Genomic DNA, 24,063 nt, shown 5'->3' with positions numbered 1-24,063 from the left:
GGCATCGCTGCGACGCCACGTCATCGTCGCTCTCGCGCTCGGAAGCCGGCGCACGGTGGTCGAGCCAGCACTAGGGGAGCACGTACCGCTACGCTGGCCTGCCTTGGTGGCCGCTGTTGCTTCCTTGGTCTCTGGTCGCACAGGACGTCGGTGGCATGCGGCGTTGGCACCGCAGGCTGCGGCTGCTTACTGGCTCGGGCAACACGTACCGCTACGGTACATTAGCAGTTTTTGGCCCTTGTGCCGGAAATGTGCTATACAATGTCTGCAATAAAAATGATGCCGTCGGGAAACGCTGAAAGAAATCCTAGACGAATGACTAATACCGGTGTCAAAGGTACACTTCTAATCGCGATCGGAGCCAATCCGGATTGAGCTTGATCCGGATCGAGGGTTGCTACACGCTCATTTGAGAACGCAATCTTGCGAGGTCCGGATCCGGACGATCGCTTTTCGAGAATCATGGTCAGCCTCTTAATCACGATCGTAGGCTGACGTCTGCGCCCTTTAACGTAGTTTTCTGAAATGTCTAAAAACAAAAAATGCATGCACCTCAATAATAATAATAATAATAATAATAATAATAATAATAATAATAATAAACCTTTGAAAACTTTTTTAAAAGCAATAGTAAGCTGTAAAATTGAATTGGTGTCCCAATTTAACCATATTTTGCGCATCTGAATTGGCATTATGCAGCTCTGAGATTTGCCGACAATCAGCACGCGATGATAACTCGGTCCGGATAATCGGACCATGTAGCAGCGTCCATTGTTGACCGCGATCAAGAAATCCGATCCGGATCGGCTACGATCGCGTTCAGAAGTGTACGTTTGACACCGGTATAAGGCTCAAGTAGAAGCTTTTGTTATTGCAATAGAGGCAATTAGGAATTAGAATACGCGCACTCACACTTGCTTTCTGAACTAACTAGGGCCCCGGCCAGTAATGTGGCAGTTATAAACGAGCTTCACGAGTTGAAAGAGGAGCTCGGTAACGTTACTGTTCGAACTAAAAAAATTCTAAACAAAAAGAGGAGGTCGCTGAAGGTGAAATGAAGCTGCGCCGAACGCAAAGATTGCCACCCTGGTCAATACTCCCGCGTCGGAAAGCTCGGCTGATATCACAGCTAGTGCTCATATCGTGTGCGAGCTATCTTTTCGATTGGCCATACTTTCTTCACGGTGCGGTGACACAGAATACAATGTGACGGTCAAGCCTACTCTTCTTTAACATAGCGGACAATGAAAGAAAGGACTCGGCTGCGTCCGAGCAGAAAATTGTTCATTTCTGCTTTCAAAAACTTGACATAAGCCTATCGGGCATTCACTTAGAAAGGGTGCACACATTAGGCAAGTATGCCGATAACAAAGAGAGGCCCATCATATTGAATTTGACCTTCTATAAGGATAAATAACGTATTTTATCAGTGGAATGAGTCTAGGTTTTTTATACGAGAATATTTCTCCCCAGTTACACGAGAAGGAAGAAGGAAACTGATCAAATTCACGAAGGCGAGAAAATACTTCATCGACGTTTCCATAATATGTGGAACATGTAAGACGAATCCGTACAGCTCGATGGTAACTTACAGGGAGGAGAAATCAGATGGATCGCCAAGGAAACACGACTACAGAAGCGCAAACTCACGACTGAAAGTTTAATGGAAGTGTAACATAATATTGGCCGGGCCGCAACATTCATGCGGGGACGGATTGTCAGCGAATCTGCTCAGAGGCTGCATACATGGGCTGTGTAGATTATGAAATCATGCATCTTTTTTTTTTTTTCATACGGCACCACACTACACCGACACAAGCGCCGCCGTGGTCCCCGCACCTTCCATACCACCACCTTTCTACACATGGTGCAGCTGTCCGCACGGTCAACGCGGACATTCTTACATTAATTACAAAGAAAATGAATTTCTTTGTAATTAATGTGCATAAACTGAAATTGACGAGTACAATGGAAAGTTCGCAATGCCAAGTTTGGATTGCTGCTTTCAATTCCAAGTTGTTTTCACAGGCAGAGGAAAAAATCGGTTTTATCGCGCTATCCTTCGTCTGTATACTTCTGCTCACGGGTGTACGTGATAATAAAGCGACCGTGGCTATCCACGCGCACATTCGCAACACTGAAACCCTCCCTGAAACATAAACACTCCGCCCTTTCGGATAAGCTAGAAACGCTCTGTACTCCCTCCGGCAACCGTCCTAAGGCTCGGCGATCGCTGTGCAGTCTGTTGTCCGCTATTTTTGACTGCGCTATGCAGAGCAGCTGATACGAAGGTATACACTGCCCAGACCCGTCTGAAGCGAGATAGCGCGAAGCGTCTTCAACGCGTACGTGCAGCGATAAGCGGTATACTTGTGTACGCTGGCAAACTCTGACACAGCGTCCCTCGTGCAATGGATTCCATCCTAGGAACCTGCCGTGAGCTGCTGTTGGAGTTGGGCGTGTACTTGTGGTGCACTGTGGCCAGGCTGGTGTTTGCGCTATGGTTCTTCTGGAAAAAGCCTCTGCCATTGCCAGTTGCCACCGACAAGCTTCTGCTGCGTTCTGCTACATCTCTTGCGGCCGACATCAGAAATGGCAAGGTGAAGTAACCTTTCAACGTCTCGCGAAACGCGTCTATGCAAATCTAACGCTATCACTGCAGAAGGGCGGCACTTTCCGGATTCGACAATTGTTGCCTGAGCGGCATACACAAGTAGCTCAGACTTGTGTAGCTACTTGTGTCGTTAGAGTAGGCGCTCATAAACGCACTAAAAGGTAACAACGACGCATACGTAAAGCTCGTTGTGTCGTCAAGCACGCCATTTCGCCATTCGCGAAACCTTACTTATCGATGCAATTATAACACCGACGGGCGCCACTGGTTGTTAGTAGAACCTCGCTGTCAGCGTTGCGAGATATGCGCAGCTTTCCACGCCGATCCACAGTGTGCACACTCGGGAATATTCAAAACTTGCCTGAGCATTCGACAGCGGCACTGCTGGCGAGGGATGCACATCCTTGCAATTTTTTAACAATAGCACGCAAGCGTCGATGGCGAGGCGTCTCCGCGGCCTTGTATAGTGGCCAGGGACGGCGGGATTGGCAACTTTACGTGCGGTCGTGCAAGGCGAACTCTAGTTCGAATGTGCACTGCTGCACTGTTCGCTTCAGGAGTGCCCCTCACTGCCGCAAGGCCACTGACACGTCGTCTGGTCGGCGCTCGCGCGTTAGTGTTAAAAAATTGCAAGGGTGTACAGCTACGTTTAGAAGTTCATTCGCTCTTGGCCCGATTGTCAGCGCCGTAAATCTTCACCCCGTCTCTCACCAGCCATTTTGCAACCTTTTTCTCGCCCTACCCGGCCGTTTGGGCACGTCGGCATCAATTTGTATCGGCCCTTTTCGCTGACATCGGCTGGAAACCGCTGGGCCATTGTGGAAGTTGACCACCTCAACGTCGAAACTACTGCCCTCCCTCAGCTATACAGCGCGCGATGTCGCCTCCTTCCTGCATCATCGATTCAGGCGTCATGGGCAACCTCAGGAACCGCTCAGTGATGGCGGACGTGTCTTCCTCTCGGAAGTAGTTGAATCCATTCTAAAGGAGTGCCACCGTGCCACCGTGGTTGTTCATCGTATAACCACGGCGTACCATCCTCAAACCAATGGCCTTACGGAGCGCTTCAAACGTACACTCGGCGACATGCTTGCCATGTACGTCGCCTCCAACCGTTCGAATAGGGACATAGTTCTGCCCTTCGTGAACTACGCGTTGTTGTGATTTCGGGGTGGAGGACGAAAGACCGACTCTTTCCGCAGACGAAGAAGAAAGGAAGAACTTTATACAATATGTACAGATAGTGGATGATAGCATAAAGGTAGCAGTAAGAGCGCATCACACCGACTGGGGGGATGGAAGCGACTCTCTGTGCTCTACAATGGGCCGGTTCTCCCACAAATCACTTCGGCGACCCGTCGTCGGCAGGAACCAGGCGGGGCAGGGTGATGACGTCGCCCGCGTCGAATTCTTGATTCGTCGCGGAGAGGGCTTGGCGCCGCGGAGATGGCTGGACGCTTCTCGAAGTCGTCTCCCGTGTCGAATTCTTGATTCGTCGCGGAGAAGTGGGAGCTTCCGTCGCCTCGTGGTAGCCATGTGGTGCATGTAGTATGGCAGCTCCCTTCGCCTCGTGGTTGCCACGTGGTGCTCGTAGTATGGCATAACAGCGTACAACACCGCTACTCAGAGCGCCACAGGCTTTTCACCCTTTTTCTTACTGTATGCGGAGGGCACCCGTCGCATACCATCGACACAATTCTACCATACCGCCCGGATACACCTTGATGTATGCCCATTCCTGCCACGGCAAGAGATGCTGAAGAGTGCTGCGATTTCGTTCGGGCCTTTACCTCCAACTACCAAGGGCGCCAGAAGAGCACTAGTGGTGACACAACCTCTGTGCCCACTCTCCTTCCTGGAGCCCCTGTGTGGCTCTCGGTTCCTTCCGCTGCATCTGGTCTATCTTCAAAACTACTACCCAAGTATGAAGGGCCCTACCGTGTCGACGGACGCTCATCCCCCGTCAACTACGTGCGTGATCGAACCCGTTGAACCGTCTTCGGACATGCGCCGTCGTGGACGAGACATTGTGAACGTCGAGCGCCTCAAGCCGTGCTATGATTCACTCATAGAGAGCAGCTGTTAGGTCGCCGGACGGCTCCGTTTTTGTTCCTGGGGGTAAATGTAGCGAAGAAAAGGTACGCCATAGTGGGCCATCCTCTCCAGCACTTTCTAGTGGGTGAATCTCTCTAGCGCTTTTGCTCTGGTAACGCCGCTCGTGCTGGAAGTCAGTGCCCTGATCCAACGGTCGCGCCCAAACTCCGGTGACTAATAAACGCCTTTACAGTTGATAAAAAGTTTCTAATGAGAATACAAAACTCGGCAGATACATAGACAATCTCAGAGCTGTGAGAACAATTCAATATGCTGAAAATTTTCAAAAGAAGCTGCTACCCTTGTATTTTGTTGGTTACTACGCATGTGTAAACTTAGACGTAATAACTGCCCTTCATATACAGATGAGCATGCCCTGAGTTGAATTTTCATATATTATACTTTGGCCATTACCTTTTCGTCGCGAATTGATTATCACGCGCCAATGGCCTCGTGTGTTAGTGCAATGATAATAGCTGTGCGCATGCAGGCGTTTTCACTCCGTAGTTTCACATCCTCTGATGTACTTTGGTTTGGTGATGAATGAGTAGTAGACGATCGCCGTGGCAAAAGAAACCCTGCATGTTCCATTGATGCCTAAATCATCGCTGCACTTGCGTTATTTTCCCCTTTTATTTGTTATACCATCAAGACCCCAAAGGTATTACAGAAGGGAGTGGGGTAAAGAAAAAAAAGGTTACCATGGATGGATGGATGGATGGAAAAACTTTATTTTCGTCAGAACGCATGTGCGGACGATTCCGCGCTAGATGGCCATCAGCTCATGGCTGACGGCGACCTGGGTGGCCCACTCCACGGCCCTGGTCTGGACGACCGGGTCTGAGCTAACCAACACGGCCTCCCACTGCTCGAGAGAAGGATCACGCATAATATCCGCCGGTGGTGGCGCTATGCTACAGCTCCATAATATGTGGTCATAGGTGGCCAGTTCCTGGCACCATTTGCATTCCGGCTGAACGTCCGGATAGATTTTGTTTAACACGTATGGGTTATAGAAAGATCTCGTCTGCAATCTTCGCCAGACGCTTTCCTGCGCCTTCACCAATTGCTTGTCCGGTGGAGGGTAAATTCTCCGCTCAAGTTTGTAATGGTTAGTAATGTCGTGAAAGGACACCAGCCCATCTCTCGTGGACCTCCCTGGAACGTCCGGCTCACCTGCTCGGCTGACGAAACCTCGAGCATTCATGTGAGCCGCCTCGTTCCCAGGGTTCCCAGAGTGGGCCGGTACCCAGACAATTTCCACCTCCGTAGTCCCTCGCCCCGTGGCCCGATTTAGTAATCCTGCCGCTGTGACAGAGATTCTGCCCCTCGCCAAATTTCGGATGGCTGTTTTAGAGTCGCTGAAAATCAGGTCAGCTTCAGTATTACCTATAGCTAGCGCTATCGCCGCCTCCTCTGCAGTTTCTGAGGAGCGGGTTTTGACTGCTCCAGAGGTGACTAAGCGTCCCCGCCCGTCCACCATCGCAACTGCAAATGCGTCCTTGTTCTTATACTCGGCGACATCTACGTAGACTGCCCCGTTGTACTTCCCGTACCTAGCATGTAAAGCTCTGGCTCTTGCCTTCCTGCGGTTCTCGTGATGTATCGGATGCATATTTTTAGGTAAAGGTTTTATGTACAAGCCCTTGTGTATTTCTCGCTTCACCTAAATTTTCATGTCCCCAGCTGGAGGATCAACTCCAATGCCGATCCCTTCCAATATATCCCTCCCTACTTTCGTTTTGGAAAGTCTACTGAGTTGCATCGCCAAGTGTGCCTCCCGCAGTTCTTCCAAGGTGTTGTGCACCCCTAATCCCAGCAGCCTTTCGGTAGAGGTATTGTTAGGCAACCCAAGGGCCGCCTTATACGCCTGTCTAATCATAGCCTCCACCTTGCCTTTCTCCGTCGCGTCCATCTTCATATAAGGCGTCGCATACACTACTCTACTGAGCACAAACGCCTGTACCAGCTTACACAAGTCCTTTTCCTTGACGCCTTGTTTACGATTGGCGATTCTCCTGATAAGTCTCACGGTAGCATTGACAGTATTTTTGAGCCTTTCCAAGGCCTCCCTATTCTTCCTGTTGGTCTGCAGATACAGCCCCAGGATCCTGATCGTTTGGACCTCAGCGACCGGCGCACCCCCCACTTTCACCTTCAGCGGTGGTGGCGGCACATAGGGCCTCGCATGTATCCCTCTTGGTTCATGCCTAAGCACAAAAAGCTCGGACTTGGGCTGAGAGCACGAGAGTCCTGCCTCCCCCGCTAGCTCCTCCACAATATCCACTGCCTGTTGTAAAGTTTCCTCCAATTGTGCGTCGCTTCCCCTTGTTACCCATATAGTAATGTCATCCGCATAAAATGTATGTTTAAGTCCCGATATCATTGCCAGCCTGGGCGGTATCTTGATCAAGGCGAGATTAAACAAGAACGGTGATAAAACCGACCCTTGTGGTGTCCCCCTGCCCCCCAATGGGAAAGGATCCTATTTAAATTCTCCGACTACAATCTCCGCAGTCCTATCCTCCAGAAATGATCTGATGTATCGGAAGGTTCTACCCCCCGGTCCTATGTCCGATAGGTTCCTGAATATTGCCTCATGGGTGACATTGTCAAAGGCCTTTGTGAGGTCGAGCCCCAAGATAGCCTTGGTGCCCGTGCCGTACCCAGGATCAACCACGTCCTTTTTGAGCTGTATCATGACGTCCTGCGTTGATAAATTAGCCCTGAAGCCAATCATCGTTTTAGGTATCAACTCCTTGTCCTCCACATAACCCTGAAGCCTGTTGAGGACCACATGCTCCATCAATTTGGCCAAGCAGGACGTCAGCGAGATGGGTCGAAGATTCTCAATACAGATGTTCTTCCCTGGTTTAGGAATAAATGTAATCTTAGCATGCTTCCACTCTGCCGGGATCTCCCCGGCCGCCCAGTATTTGTTCATCAAGTTCATGAGCGCCCCCACTGACTTGAAATCCAGGTTCCTCAGCATTTTATTAGTAACCCCGTCCGGACCCGCTGCCGACGTAGTACGAAGCTGCCCCATTGCAAACTCCACCTCCGCCACCATAAAGTCCGCATCTAATTCGAGGTTTTCCTCTCCCGAGTAATCCGGCAAGAAACCGCCCGCCTCGCCGTTTATGTAACGACTTCGGAGTTCTTGAATGAACTCCCCAGTCAGGCCTTGATACTGATGAACTAACCTAGCCATTTGACCCTTCTGTACCGATTTGGTTGCCGCCGGATCTAAAAGGTGCCTCAACAACTGCCATGTTTTTTTGCATCCGAATTGCCCATTCATCCTGTCACAAATATGCCCCCATTGTTTGCACTGCAAGCCCAACGTGTAGGTTTCAATTTCTCGTTCTAGCTTGGCCACCTTCCTACGGAGGACCCCATTATGCTTTTGTTTCTTCCACCTCCGAAGGAGACTCGCATGCGCTTCCCACATGTGTAACAGTCTAGAGTCCGCCGTAAAACCTTCCTCCACCGTCGGAACCTCTTCTGTGGTACCCTTCACGTTCTGCTTGAGCGCCTCAACCCAGGCTCCCAAGTCCTCGATTTCCCCGCTCACTGTGTCTTTCCTGACTTTCCGAAATCTGTCCCAATCCGTCACTCTAGTTCCTTTTACCCTGTCTTTGTGCTTAGCAGCACTAAATACCGTGGAAAGGATATAGTGATCACTGCCCAGTGGCTGTCCCGTGTTTACCCACTTTGCATCCTTAATACCTTTAACAAATGTGAGGTCCGGAGAGGTGTCTGTGCAAACGCTGTTGCCTATCCTCGTATGATCTAGCGGGTTGCTCAAGGTTGTCCATTGTAGGTCCTGAGCTACCCGCCAAAGCCTATTTCCCTTTGGAGTGGCTCGGATGTAGCCCCACTCCGGATGAGGCGCGTTGAAATCTCCAACCACGATGAGTTGTGCCCTAGCCGCTAGCCGTTGCGTCTTTATCAAGAGGTCTGGCAAGCTCAGCCCTTTATCTTTAGGAGAAGAATATACATTAAGTACAAAGAGACTCTTATCGTCCTTTCTTTTGGGCAGGACCTCTAGCAGGACGTAGTCCTCTCTGCTGCTATCTATGGTACGCTGAATCGCCGTGGCGTTGCGATGGACTAGCACGGCCGTGAAGACGCTCGATACAACCCCCCGATCAATCTCTGGCGGTGTAAATGCCTTAAATCCCGGTAATTTCACCCAGCCACTAGCCTCTTGCAAAGCTATAATGTCAGGCTTACTATCCAGATTTTGCCCCGCAGGGGCGTCTGCGCAAGCAGGCGTTTGGTGTGTTGCGCCACCACGTACCCGAGCACACGAGGGTTGGACCCTCCCGCGTGTAGCCGTGCGCGGCTTAGCCGTGTCTGGGGAAAAGGGGATCCTGGGGGTTGAGCCGATGCTGGGTGTTTGGACCTTTAAGGCCCCCCGGCGGAGGCAACACACCCCTTTGGCCTCTGCTTCACATAGACGGCACCCCCGGACTGACCCACCCGGGGGAAATCGTTAGTCGCCTCTTCCTGTCTCTCTCTCTCCAAAACCTTCGCCTTTATCTCTTACTTTTTGATCTTTCCTGTCTTCTTCTCTCTTCCATTTACTTCCTTTCTCCATGGCGGCAAGGGTTAACCTTGTGTGGATATCCTACCTTGGGTACACCATATTTGGTTATAGCGACGGCGTACGGCTGGCGTCGTGCAGGCTTGTACACAAGCTCTGCCGCCTCCCCTCGTTGGGCTCCGTGGTGGGCGGTCGGCGCTGTTGCCGAACATACTCATTTTCTATGGCAGCACAAACCTCTGTCGTCTATGATCGGCGTCTGAAAAGATGCCGCACCGAAGTACCATTCCATTTCTCCTTTCGGAGCAACGCTCCATCCTTCCCCAAGTACTATGTAGTACATAGCGAAAGTAACATGCCAGTAAGAAAACTCTCACCATTCCTTGTAGCCAAATGCTTGAAAGAAAAAATCGGACCGACGTACAAAGCCTCCAAAATGTCTAGTGGCGACCTCCTCCTAGAACTGAATGATAAAGACCAAGCAGAGAAGCTCACTGACCTTACCAGTATTGGTGACGCCACAGTGGCAGTTTCACCACATAGAACACTGAACACAAGCCGGGGAGTGATATCTGAAGAAGACGTTATTGGATTGAGCGATGAGGAACTCCTTGAGGGTTTCCAAGAACAAAATGTAACAAAAGTACAAAGAATAGTAATCCGCAGAAACGACCAAGAAATCCCCACCAAGCATGTTATACTCACCTTCGGAACAAGCGTAATGCCTACCTCACTCTATGCAGGTTATGTTGAAGTCAATGTAAGACCCTATATCCCGAACCCCAGACGCTGTTTCAAGTGTCAAAGGTTTGGTCATGCCTCACATGCATGCCGAGGCCAAGCAACCTGTGCTAAATGCAGCTCAAATGATCACCAATCTGACAACTGCACCTCTTCGCCACATTGTGTTAACTGTAAAGGAGATCATCCAGCTTACTCGCGGTCTTGCCCATGCTGGAAAAAGGAAAAGGAAATCATTGCCCTAACTGTAAAAGCAAAAATTTCATTCTTTGAAGCCCGAAAACGACTGTCGTACCTTTCGCGACGCAGTTATGCCGATGTGACGAAGGTGGGGGCATCGTCACAGAGGCCTGAGGAGTCCTGCGAGCCCACGCACAGTGGTCTCGTAGTGACGCCTCCCGCCCCCTTGGTGGTAGCAGCCAGTCCTGCTCCATCATCTTCGCAGGCCCTGCAGACACCAGTCCCGCAGGGCCCTAAGATCAAGCGAACACCAAGGCCCGAGACACGTGTCTCGGCGCCAAACTCTCGGTCCTCCAGCGCCTCAGAGAGAGCGATGGAGGTCGACGCAAAAACCCCGGTGTCATCAACACCTAAGGACAAGCGCTCTCTGGAGCGCTTAAAGAGGGATAAACTCCCAATAAGAACCCTAAATAACAAGGCGATAACCTAATGGGTTATCGCTCCATTGTATCTATTTTCTTCAGATCCATGTCACCTAACATCTTTCTCATCTCCTACTCACTTGTTAATATCATTTTTTACCTTTCAATTTTATAATGGCTTTTATGATCCAATGGAATTGTAGAGGTCTCTTAAATAACTTGGGTGACATCAAAGACATGTTAATAAACTTCTCTCCTGTGGCCCTGTGCCTACAGAAAACAAACCTAGGCGAAAAACACAAAAACATTTTAAAAGGTTTCACTGTTGTACGGCGAGACCGTACGCAGACGAGCCGGCTGTCAGGTGGTGTAGCCATTGTTCTGCAGGGCGGTATTGCAGCCAGAGAAGTCCCTATTAACAGTCACATAGAAGCTGTTGCTGTCACCATTTTAGCTCCTAAAACCATCACCATTTGTTCCGTATACATTCCGCCGCGTTCAAATTTTACCATACATGACCTGGAGTTAATTTTAGACCAGCTACCTGAACCATTTTTAATAGGCGGTGATTTTAACGCACATAACACGTTGTGGGGTAGCAAAACAACTGACACCAGGGGTCAAACACTTGAAGATTTTATCCTAACAAACGACATATGCCTTTTAAACACCGGTGCGGCAACTTACTACTGCCCAAGCACAGGAACAATGAGTTGCCTAGATCTGGCACTGTGCTCTCCCTCTCTTTTCGGAGATATTCAGTGGAGTGTTATTGATAACCCCTATGGTAGCGACCATGTGCCTGCTGTCATTAAAAGAACATCTCCTTCTCCTACCATCCCACTGAGGCCACCCCGCTGGAAACTCCATCTGGCAGACTGGCCTCTCTTTACTGAAAAGGCCACTCTGGACAACATACGAGATGAGCTAACCGTAGATGAAATGAATGATAAGATCACCGCCTGTATACTTGCTGCCGCAGCAGAAACAATCCCACAATCGTCTGGCTTCCTAAGAAAAAACCTAAAACCCTGGTGGACGAAGGATTGTACGCAAACAAAAAAACTACAAAACAAAGCGTGGGGTATCTTTCGGCGATATCCAACACAAGACAATCTACTCTCATTCAAAAAAGCAAAAGCGAAAGCCAGGTACACACGCAGACAAGCCGAAAGACAGTCCTGGAAAAATTATGTCTCCTCAATAAATAGCTCGATAACTTCCAAACGAATGTGGGATCCGGTTCGTAAGTTTAGAGGCGACTACGCTCCTTACACGATACCCATACTTTCACCCCTAGACACGCAAACAAATTTAGTAGAACAAGCAGACATATTAGGGCAGCACTTTCATGATATATCAAGCTCAGTAAACTACTCTGCAGAATTTCTAAAACATAAACAGCTGGCAGAAAAACTAAAGCTTCCGACCACAGGTAGTTCAGAAACCCAGTATAATGCCGCTTTAACACTTCCAGAAATCAATAGAGTGCTTACTACTGGCAAAAAAACAGCACCTGGTCCGGACAGAGTACATTACGCGATGCTCGCTCATTTATCTCCTAAAGCAGTTGAAACCTTGCTTCGTTTTTTAATAAAATCTGGGAAACGGGAAAATTGCCAAAAGAGTGGAGGAAAGCCATCATTATCCCTTTCTTGAAAGCTGGAAAACCTCCTACAACAGCAACCAGCTATAGACCGATAGCACTCACAAGTTGCCTGGCAAAATCCTATGAAACCATGGTCAACATAAGATTAACATACGTCCTTGATACAGAGAACATGCTTGATAACCATCAGTGTGGATACAAGAAAGGTTGCTCCACAACAGATCACCTAGTCCGGCTAGAAGACGAGATACGTGCTGCCTTTCTACATAAACAACATTGTCTCACTGTTTTCTTTGCTTAGAAAAGGCATATGACACAACATGGAGGTTTGGTATATTAAAGGACTTGGCAGATTTAGGAATCCGAGGTAGAATGCTTAAATGTCTAGCCGATTTCATGTCAGACCGAACTTTCCAGGTACGTTTAGGAACGGCGCTGTCACGTGTATTAACCCAGGAAAATGGTGTGCCACAAGGATGCGTATTGAGCACAACATTGTTTGTGGTGAAAATGAACTCGGTCAATAAGGTAATCCCATCCTCTATAATGCATTCATTATATGTGGATGATCTACAAATTGCGTGTCGTGCATCCAACCTGAATTCCTGCGAGCGGCAAATTCAAATTACATTAAACAAATTAACACAGTGGGCGTGTGAAAATGGTTTTCGTTTCTCAAGCGAAAAAACTATTAGTGTTGTATTTACACAAAAAAGAGGCCTACAACCAGAACCCACCCTTAAGCTACAACAAGCCACATTACCAGTAAAACAAGAACACAAGTTTCTGGGTGTTCTGTTTGATAAAAAGTTAAACTTCTTGGCACACATAAAGAGCCTTAAAATAAAAGCAAACAATGCACTTAACATCCTCAAAGTCCTGTCCCGGAAGCGCTGGGGCTCTGACCGTGAATGCCTGCTACGCATCTACCGTACTTTGGTGCGCAGCATATTAGATTATGGCAGCATTGTATACGGTTCAGCTAGACAGTCCTACGTCCGTCGACTTGATCCAGTTCACAACCTTGGACTGCGACTGGCAAGTGGCGCTTACAGAACATCGCCTGTCCAGAGTTTGTATGTTGACTGTAATGAACCTCCTGTACAGCAGCGTAGAGCGCTACTAACTTTCTCTTACGTACTCAGAATCCAGTCCTCACCACAACACATATGTTTCAACATTGTCACACAGTGTAACTCACGTTTACACTATACAAACAAACCAAACACGATTAAGCCACTTGTCCTACCATATGAGGAATATATTCGCGATTATAACATTCCTCGCGAAGTCCTTCAGGTTGCGAGAAAACCACAGCGTTTGCCGCCGTGGCACGTTTTCGCACAGGTGTGTGATTGGACATTGACACATTTAAAGAAAAACGACACCCCACACGAACACGTTATACAAGAATTCCGCTTTCTGCAGGACAAATATGAAAATTACACAGAATTTTACACTGATGGCTCTAAAACAAAAAAAACACGTGGGTGTGGGGCCCGCGACAGAACATTGGGAAGTAAGTATTCGTTTGCCACAGCACGCCTCTGTCTACACAGCTGAAGTCTATGCATTATGGACTGTGGTGAAAAAGATCATCGCTGAAAAATACGAAAACACAATCATATACACTGACTCGTTGAGCACGCTGAAGGCTCTTCACCTGAAATCCGAATGTGAACCCCTCATAGGGGATATCCTAAACATGATAACAATAAACAAATACGGCAGGTCAATTAGGTTTTGCTGGGTACCAAGTCATGTTGGTATACCGGGCAACGAAGCGGCGGATAGATGCGCTTCAATGGCAGCGCACAAAGACATAATAAGCACAGCACTTCCATATAAAGATGGTATCCGTGCCATTAGGAAGGCCTTAACGTCAAAGTGGCAACACGAATGGGACCATTGTACAGAAAACAAGCTGCATCTTATTAAACCTGTAATAAGCGAGTGGAAATCATGCAGTCACCAACAACGGTTCTACGAGGTGATCTTGTCTCGACTGCGAATTGGACACACACATTTGACGCACAATTTCCTCCTCCGAAAAGAAAACCCGCCAACATGCGAAAAATGCCTTGAACCTCTCGCAGTCATACACATCCTAATAACATGTCCACACATCGACATACTGAGACGGAGGCTTTTACACAGCCTATATAATTTGCACACTCCATTACACCCTGCCCTATTACTAGCAGACGACCCCCTAGTGCCATTTGCTAACTTGTTCGACTTTTTAGAAAAAAGTGGCTATTTACACCAATTATAACATAATACAGGTTTACCTACTCTAACGTTGCATTTCATTTTGTCTTGTGTCTGGCGCAGCATGGCCTTAGTTGCCTTTGTGCCATTAAACCCAAACTAACCAACCAACCTATCCAGATTTTGTATGTGCAATTGCAGGTTCCCCCGCTTGCGACGGAAGCCCCTGCAGTTCCACTGCCAAACCTCAATTTGCTGGCGAGGGGCCATGATTAGGCACTAGGTTCACTAACATCGGCGCTAGGCCGACTACGGGAGGCAATCTAGCCTGTAGCGTAGCATTGAGCTGTTGAAACATGCCCGTAACCTGTGTTTGGAAAGCCCGCATGTCACTGGTGAAGGCGTCAAGACGCTCCTCAATCTTGTCTAGTCTGGCTTCGATCCTGTCGACCCGAGCTTCCAACCTATCCTGTCTTTCCTCCAGTTTTCCTGTTCTGTCCGCAAGGGCAGACATTTCCCCCCTAAGACTACTGACTTTAACGACTGGCTGCGGCGTGTCCGCCGTTGAAGTTTCTGCCACTCTTTTTGCATTAGCTCCCTCATCCGCCGATGGCGGCCTCTTAAGCTTCCCCCGATTCTCCACCTCCATAGCTGTGCTCTCGCTCTCGCGAGAAGCAGTCGCCTGTGCCGCTTTCAGTGGGGCCTGGACCACCGGCGTCTGTACCCTTTGTCCTTTGTCGCTTTTAAGCGCGCGTTCCATCTCTGCCATCCTGACTTCCATCTTTTTAATCGTCTCAGCCTGCTGCTGCACCTGCCTTTGTAGCTCCTTCTCTCGAGCAGTCTCACTCTGGTAGGCCACGTAGGGCCAGCTCACCTTTTTTCTCGTGGCACTGGGACTTCTTCCATGACTGGAACCCTGTTCTCCTTTGCCACGCTCGGGTCCGGGCAGTGGTGGGAAGGAAGTGGACCGGTCCCTGCTCTTGTTATCGTCTCTCGCACCGCTGGATGACCGCTTCCTGGGCCTCGAGCGCCGCTCCTCCTTGTCAGTTTGGCCATTGTCCTCACTTCCCTGCTGCAGGCCCGTCGGCTGCTTACGGGCTAGACGAAACTTGCAGTTCCGGCTACCCGTGTTGTGCGCCCCATGGCACAGGATGCAGTCCGGAGTGCAGGTCAGCGGCTCTCCTTCCGGTGGCGCAGGATGATCCTTTCCGCAACGGCGACACAGATTAGTCTTGGGACGATAACAAACGTCCGCCCGATGTCCCACTCGTCTGCAGTTATAGCAGGTCGCGACTAACTCTCTGTACGGAATCACCGCGTACAAACAGTTCCAGTAAATAACCTGCCAGGGAACATGCTTCCCGCCGAACGTTATCTGAATCGCCTTCGACTTTCCCAAAGGTCTGGCATCCAAAATTTCTATGCCGTCATTCCTCTTCAAGAATCCCGCCCGAACTTCTGCCAGTGTGCATCCGTTGTACGCGTTGTAAATGACTCCGCGCACAGAGTTCTCCGGCGCCGCCACGTACGCCGAAATCTCAAGGTCATGACCGCTCAGCTTGAGCGTCTTCACATTCGCATATGCCCCACAGCGTTGCATACATGGCGTGCTCACCGTCATCGTGTTATTTGTCTCGTTGACCCGCACCAGGTCTTCCTCCGCCGCAGTCGCATTCGTCAGCTCCGCTGCCGCTCTCAAGGCATATCCGAGTTCCCTCGACGTCACCATACTCAAGTCCTAATTCTTGGGTCGGCATACAACCTTGAAGTCCTTGGGTGGCATCTTCAGAAACGTTCCCCGTTTCTTCCACGCCGGCGCTTTCCCGCGCTTGACTTGTTCTGCTCCGTGCGTCTGGCGCCCGTCGCTGCCCGCCTGCTTCTCGCTAGGCCGACTCTCGGGATGGTTCCCGTATATAGATTTCTTGAATCTATCTTGAGCCCGCAAAACACAGGCCCATTCTCCCGCCTCGAACTCTTCGGGCGTTATAGTCTCTCCCTGAACGGAGTACTCCATTGTCTTCAGCCTCACAGAGGCCCACAACCACAAGTCACCGCCCCGGAGCCCGGTGCCATCGGCGGCGGCTCGGCCTAATGATGAGGCCTAACTTTGCCGCGCGGTGGTTGAGCACGAAAAGCGTGGAAAAACCCCTAAAAAGGGGGCAAACTTGCCGAAATCAGGTGTCCGCAGGGAGAGGGCAACTTCCTGTCCACAATCCCACCAAAAGCAAGTCCACATCACAGGGAGTTCCACCGAAAAACGGTCTCAAAGCGGGAGCCCATGCGAAGCACGTCCGCAATCTTCGACTTCGTCGTCTTCCCCCCCCCCCCCAAAAAAAAAAAAGGTTACCAAACAATAAAGAATAAAGAAAGCCAGCAAGTGACGCAGCTTTTGTCATGTGAAGCCCGAAGTGATGGTTTCGATTATGACCGTGCGGAAATGTGCGTGGTCTTCTCTAGCAACCATCGCGCAGGGAAGATGGTTCCATTCTTGACAGGTCCTGAGAACACAACAGTCTTGACAAGCTCTAGTGCGACACTGCGGTGTTCAAAACCACGTTGTGGGGATCAACGCGAGGTGAGGATTTAGGTTGGGGGGGACATAAGATTATTACGAAGATGTTAATTGTGGAAGTATATTTTCTATGAAACAGATCTAAGCGAAAGTATTTTCGACCAGCGAAAAGTGGTGGAAGTTACCGGATGTTGTTTGAAAGTAGTTACGCTTGCCGTGCGGTTATATTTGCTTAATGTGAAGCTCAAGGCATTATTCCGAACACGTACGTGAGGCAAGGCTAGCGTTTCAGCATACGGGCCCCAAATTGATGGAGCGTATCCCATTTTACTCCTAATTAACTTGTTGTATAAAATTAACTTTAATGATGACCGAGCAGACGAGAAGTTTCGACGGATGTAACTTAGCATGCGATTAGCTTTATCGATAACGCTGTCGATGTTTAAAGGCCAGGGAAGTGTAGAGATTATGTAATCTGTAAGGTAGCATTGTTAAGACAATAGGTTGCAACACGAAGTTCATGGCGGGTTACACGCGTGGTTTTGCACTTAGAGGGGTTTAGTTGCATTAAACACAAGTCGCACCAGTTACAGACTGCGTTAATGTCATTTGTCGGGATATTGCTACCAGCAGTGTCAGAAATGTCAGTGTCAGAAACGCAATCGTAGACAAAGAGTTAAATGTTAGAAGAGATCTCATTGGGTAAGTCGTTAATGTAATTCAGAAAGTGGAGAGGGTCTAAAACTGATCGTTGAGGAACGCCAGATTCAGCGGGGCTAAATGAATAAAAGTGGTTATTAGATGCAATGAACTGTGATCGATTAAAAAGAAAGTGACCTATAGCCATGCGAACCGGTTAGGATCGAGATTTCATTTACTAAGCTTAAAAATGAGAAGTTTGTGACGTACTTATCGGAAGCCTTTGCAAAGCCGAAGCAAAAAAAATTTAATTATGGGGTTTTACGTGCCAAAACCATTTTCTCATTATGAGGCACGCAGTAGTGCAGGACTCCGGGAATTTCGACCACCTGGGGTTCTTTAACGTGCACCTAAGTCTAAGTACACGGGTGTTTTCGCATTTCGCCCCCCATCGATATGCGGCCGCCGTGGCCGGGATTTTATCCCACGACCTCGTGCTCAGCCCCCCAACACCATAGCCACTGAGCAACCACGGCGGGTAAGCCGAAGAAAACGCTGTCTACGATTGAACCTTTATCGATAATCAGAATATGATACGAACTATCTTTATGCAGGATGGTGTGCGATCAGTGAACGTCGTTGCAACCTAGTTTTAATAACCTGCAGGCGTTCTAATCTAAGTTTCTTCAATTATCCGGTTTCTTTTTATTACGTGATATTTAGAAAGTGTTGTCGCCTTTAGGTGGTGCTGGGTACTTATTTTTTTCCACGTAGAACAAATATACTGAAAATGAACTAAAAAGCCGGCACCGAACAAAAGAAAGGTATCCAGAACGAAAAAGAAAGTCAGACACACAGGTGACGTATCGCATTATACAACAATTGACAACAGAAATCACATGAGACACATCCAAACCTAAAGTCATCTCATATACATATATTTACGGGGGCGAATCAGAAAGTCTTTGCCCCTCTTTTTTATTGGCCAAAATAGGGTACATACACGTAATTACAACTGTACGTATGATTCTACGTACCTTACACTATTTTTCCAGATAGTCTCCACACCGGTTCAGACATTTGTCCCGTAGCAGCACTAAATTTGAGATGACCTGGTGGTAGAATTCGTCCGGCTGACTGTGGAACCACCGTCAGACTGCTGTCATCGGCTTCATCGTTGAACGTGAATCGCTTTCCTGCCAGGAACTTCTCCAGCGGACCGAAAACGTGGAAATCATTAGAAGTGAGGCCCAGATTGTATGGTGTGTGGTCCAGATTCTCCCAATGAAATGACCGGATCTTGTCGACTGTTCTGCGGCCACATGCCGTTTCGCATTGTCGTGGAGGTTAGCCGCCATCTTCGACAACTGACAGAAGCGCCGTTCCGCGGAGCTACCGGCTGATAAGGCCGAGCCGGTCCAAGAAAGTTCACCGCTGGGGATGGGTATTTTGACTTCGCATTTACGTCCGTAATTTGGCTTTCTGATTCGCGCTCGTAACATTATGGTTTTCTGCGAGTTGACACTGCACATGACTATGTTCACGTCTAATTAGTGTGTGAACATGTTGATCTCATTCATTACTTACGTAGTCCTGTAGGTACCACTAGGTAAAATAGGTACAGGACTGCTTGTATGTCAATACAGACTAAAATCTTAAATATGCAGTATTTCAGGATCGTTTTGCATTCGTATTGTGGCGGAAGTGAAAGCAAAAAAAAATATGGCAGAATCTATCTCGCGATGAATGTCGACGGTAATGCAATTAGCATTGAACCAATGTCTGAACCAATGTCTGAACCAACCAACCTCATCATCTATAAAGCGTCTATGCAACAGGACTCCTCGCTTTAATTCGCTTCCCAATTAGGCGCCTCGATGCCACGTTTCTTCGTGCAGGGTGGTGAGACGTGCGGTTGCGCCACCATATTGTGTCGAAACACGAGAAGACGCGCAATGATGAACAGCGGGAATTTAGGCTGTGGGCTCGCTGGCAGCATGAATATTTCTAATTATCTCTCCATGTACGATTGCGAGCAATGTAATATATATATATATATATATATATATATATATATATATATATATATGTCACCTTAGATAAAAACGGAGATGGAATGCTTACACTAACGCAATACTAGAATAAATTTCGAGCCCAGTAGATAACTAGTCCTTCTTGCCGCGCCTTCGCTTACGCAAACAAAATAAAAATAAAAATAAGAAAACCAAGTTGACGGATATGCATGTAATACAGGTTTTAGAAGTTGTCCTTCTATAAGACTGACGTAACTTTTGACCGTAAAGCTTTAGCTGCGTGATGCCGTGAAAAGATATCGCACAAAACAAGGTGAATAAATACGGCAGCGTTACCAGTAACTGAAGGTTGTTCCATCGAGATAAAAACCGTGTGTGTGGAAGGTAAGAATGATAAAGAGCACGTTACCAGAAATAGTCTTACATTAGCATTGACATACTATGCGAGTTTCAAAAGCAAGCTCGAGGTCGCGGTTTCGATCACGGCCGTGGTTGCCGGATTACAAATGGGGCAAAACGCGAGAACGCTCGTGTACTCACGTTTAGGTGAACGTTTAGTAACCCAGGTGGTGAAAATTACGTGAAAGACCTTCACTACGCCTAATAATCAGATCGTGGTTTTTATTCCTGTTATCAAGTGAAAGACAAAAGTTACGCACAATGTACGATTTTAAACGCTGATACATGAACACCCTAATTGCAGCCATCTAGCCTAAAGTAGGCATAAGCCCATACGTTCACCCCGCCGTGGTTGCTCAGTGGCTGTGGTGTTAGGCTGCTGAGCACGAGGTCGTGGGATCGAATCCCGACCATGGCGGCCGCATTTCGATGGAGGCGAAATGCGAAAACACCCGTGTACTTAGATTTAGGCGCACATTAAAGATCCCCAGGAGGTCGAAATTTCCGGAGTCCTCCACTACGGCGTGCCTCATAATCAGAAAGTGGTTTTGGCACGCAAAACCCCATAATTTTTTAAAGTCCATGCGTTGGGTCTGTGAAAATTTCCTGCCTGTTGTATAGCATGATAATTTTTGTCTTTATAAGCATAGTGCATAAGTATTTTGCTGAAAAACACATTTGTCTTACGGCCCATGATGAGCGCAGCAGTTCAGAAAAAGATGCATCGGGACAGACCTCACTAAAAGAATAGGAATGTTTATTGCCAGAATATACGGTGTGATAATTTTTAAGTTTTCCGGTCTTTTTATAGATCGTCTGTTGCAGATAGCATTATTCTAGTCATTCTAATGGATTACTCAGATAGGCGATTCCATGAGAAATCGAAACACATATGCAACTAATTAAATAAATTCACTAATTAACTCAATAATTAGTTACTTTACGGCACATATTGCAATTTGCGAATCTAAGCCGTCGAGGTTGCAAGGCGTATTCACTTTGAATGAAATTCCAAGCTAACACCAGTTTGGAGATGTACGCCATCAAACTCGACGTAAAAATGCGTTGTTCCACTTACTTTTTTAACAACACGGTCTTTTATACATTGAAGCACAAAAGTGGTACGTCTCATCCTAGAGATTCATTTCAAGTGGATGCGGCTTAGAATCTTACCGGCTACGATTCGTAAATTTCAATGTGTGCCCTAAAGTAATTAATTAAAGAGTAAATTGGTGATATTTTGTTAATTATTTGAATGCATATTATGATTTTCCGTGCTAGTATTTTCTGCCTTTTCGAATAATCCAGTATAATCCAGAAGTACGCTACCGGCCTCGTGTGATGTTTAAAAACTCCGGAAAAATTTGAAATGGCCATCGATACAGCTGTCACTTGAGTAAAACCAGAGGAAGACAGCCCGGAAACTGAAACGTAATTAAAGGCAGCTTACCAACACGTTCACGCTGCCTGATGGCACAGGAGGCCATACACGCGAACTTGAGAGCATTGACAAAGCAAAGCTCGAGTTATACGCTTCTTATAAATATCAAAACAAATCAGTTCAAATTTACACCTGCAGTTTTACTTCTGTATTCCATCTCCCTCGTTAGGTCCAGCTGGTACAATGAGTGCTAGTATAAAGGCCGAGCCACAACAAGACAAAACTCCATAAGAAAATTTCCGTAAAGCGCTGAGTTCGTGCAGGCGTGTGATCGCCTTGATTAAGTCATTTATACGGCAACGCCTAGCACATCAGAAAATTTCCTGAAGGGCGTTTCAGACGAAGACACAAATTTAAACAGCATGGCTAAAATGAAGGAAGTTCTTTCGACTTTTGCTGCGTTCTGGGTCACGTGAACATAACACATGGGTGATGTTTTTTTGTTGCTCTAGTTGTTGTGCTGGTGCACAAATGTGCGCAGCAAACGGGCACAACCGGGTAATTTTAGCGCCAAATTGTCAAGTACCTTTCATCTCACGTCGCGAGCCCGAAAAGTTAACGTGGTGGACACGTCCGCGACTTCGTTGACATGACAAACACCAGGCAGCACGACCACATCGCACTGACTAATACATGCACATGTACGGCCGCTTCAACAACTCCGGCACGATATGACGGAGGTGCGGCACGGGACTAGTGAAAGTGGGGTGGCTAGAATTCTAGCCACCCTAGTGAAAGGGTGTCATCGCCCTGAAAAGCGGCGCTGACATCAAGGCACCTTTATTTAGGCACCCTACTCCCAATTAGACTGGTTCGAGTTCTCCTCCGCCACCGCTCCGTACAGGGTGGCGACTAGAGTACACTCTAGTGGCGACTATAGTGTACTAGAATACACAATAGTGGCGACAACCACGTCGTCTGCTACGGCGTCCGCCATTTGACCCCACGTACTCTTCGGTAGGGCACGGTTGGCGCGCGGTTGTAAGATGCTTTTTAAAGGAAATAAAAGCATTTTGTCATGAAATAACACACATAAAATGTATATCCAGCGTTAGTAGTTAAGGAGACTCCATTGCTGGTCATCTTACTATTTTGTACAACTGTAAAACAAGAGCTGTAGCATTTATTTTGCATACATCAGTGTTTTCTGACACTATACATGATCCTTTTACTGCTTTCTCCCGTGTTGGGATCTTTTTCTTTTTCGGTTTCGTGTTGTTGCACACTAAGGGTCGGAATGTTTTTAAGAGAACACTTTGCTTAAATAATCGGACTATGATGACGCAAATGATTTTAATTAGAAATTTTGGAGTTTTGCCTACCAAAACTACGAATTGATTATATAAGCGCGTCGTATTACTGGACTCAGAATTAACATGCACCGCCTAGAGTTCTTTACTACGCGCCTTAATGTAAGTGAACGAGCGTTTTTACATTTCGCCACAATTAAATTCCACCCGTAGCGACCGTGATCAAACCCGCGTCCTAAGCAGCGCAGCGCGTAGGCAATGGGCTAAGGTGACAGGTTCGTGTCAGCAAGGCGGTAACGGTTGTCAAAGATTTTGGAGCAAAAAAAAAAAGAAAGAACAGCACACACAGGGTAAGTTATTTGGTGGTAGACCAGCCGCATTGCACCATTTATCTTAAAGTGAATGGTCAGGACATGATCATCTAAAAAAAACATAATATACATGACTAGGGTTCAGTGTTACACTTCCGGTCCTATTTCTTTCGCGGGACAACTAGAAAAATGAAAGCAAATAAGAAAAGGTGGAGGTTGTCTTGGGTGGGAGAGTACCTAAACTTGTCTTGTAGGGTATCGAACACAGTGTTCGAATTTCTATGGCTGGAAAATCCAAGCACTCGCCACGTTGCCCTGTAGGACGCTCCCATGTCGGAAGTTACGACGTGAACTTTCACACAAATGTTCGCGCATACTCGCATGATTTCTAACATGTAGTCCTTAAGGAGACTGCCCTCGACGACTCTCAGTGAAGTGGTCGGCTGTAACCTGCTTTCACGTTTGATTGAAGCCTCCTACCATAAACACTAAAGCCTGGTTAGCTAATTCACCTGGCTTAGACGGCACTGTTTTCCCCCGAGCACTACATCTTCGGCACAGTCGAGCTCGAAACCCTGAGCGATTTCCATCTCATCGAGGAATAGTACGCACTCTCTCTCGATCGGCTCCATATTTTCGACCTTGATTTTTAGAAGGTCGAGTACGTCTGACAGGATTCCTGGCAGGAACTTCAGGCCCTGTAGACGACGTTCCAAACTCATGTTGGATGGAAGCGGGTAACCTAGTTTTCTCAACGTCTCGTAGCCAGAAGTTCCGCAAGCGAATTTGATATGGAGACCTTGTTTTGCAGTTGCCGACGACCACGGGGCTCCATGGTTGCTATTTCTTGACAGGGCGTGTATCTGGTCTTCGTTCAGAAACTTGACACTCTTCTTAAAAGTTGTCAAGCTGTTTTCGAGCTTGTTAACTTTCTCTTTCTAGTCCTTGTGTGAAGCACGTACACAAAGGGGAGGCCCGGGGGGGGGGGGCTTGGCACCCCCCCCTGAAATTTGGACGCATAGCCCCCTCACCGCACTCCCCTTCCACGACACCACTTC

General features: G+C 47.9%; 1 protein-coding gene across 3 annotated transcripts in view; it reads left to right on the top strand.

The window, feature by feature from the left end:
* Window positions 1–2,159: 2,159 nt before the first annotated feature.
* The window catches only part of LOC139057646 (fatty-acid amide hydrolase 2-A-like), a 61,913-nt gene continuing 40,009 nt past the window's right edge, over window positions 2,160–24,063 (top strand). Inside the window, exons 1-2 of one of the 3 annotated variants that reach the window (XM_070536250.1) lie at window positions 2,164–2,345; window positions 2,428–2,600. In XM_070536250.1, the coding sequence (XP_070392351.1) occupies window positions 2,501–2,600 (100 nt within the window). In that variant the 5' untranslated portion in view covers window positions 2,164–2,345; window positions 2,428–2,500. Of the gene's footprint in view, window positions 2,601–24,063 lie in introns of all 3 variants that reach the window. The other 2 variants (XM_070536248.1, XM_070536249.1) reach the window with 2 other exon arrangements.

This window comes from Dermacentor albipictus, chromosome 3 (assembly GCF_038994185.2).
Source record: "Dermacentor albipictus isolate Rhodes 1998 colony chromosome 3, USDA_Dalb.pri_finalv2, whole genome shotgun sequence".
Lineage (NCBI taxonomy): Eukaryota > Metazoa > Arthropoda > Arachnida > Ixodida > Ixodidae > Dermacentor > Dermacentor albipictus.
This window is presented reverse-complemented; position numbering and strand designations above follow the sequence as displayed.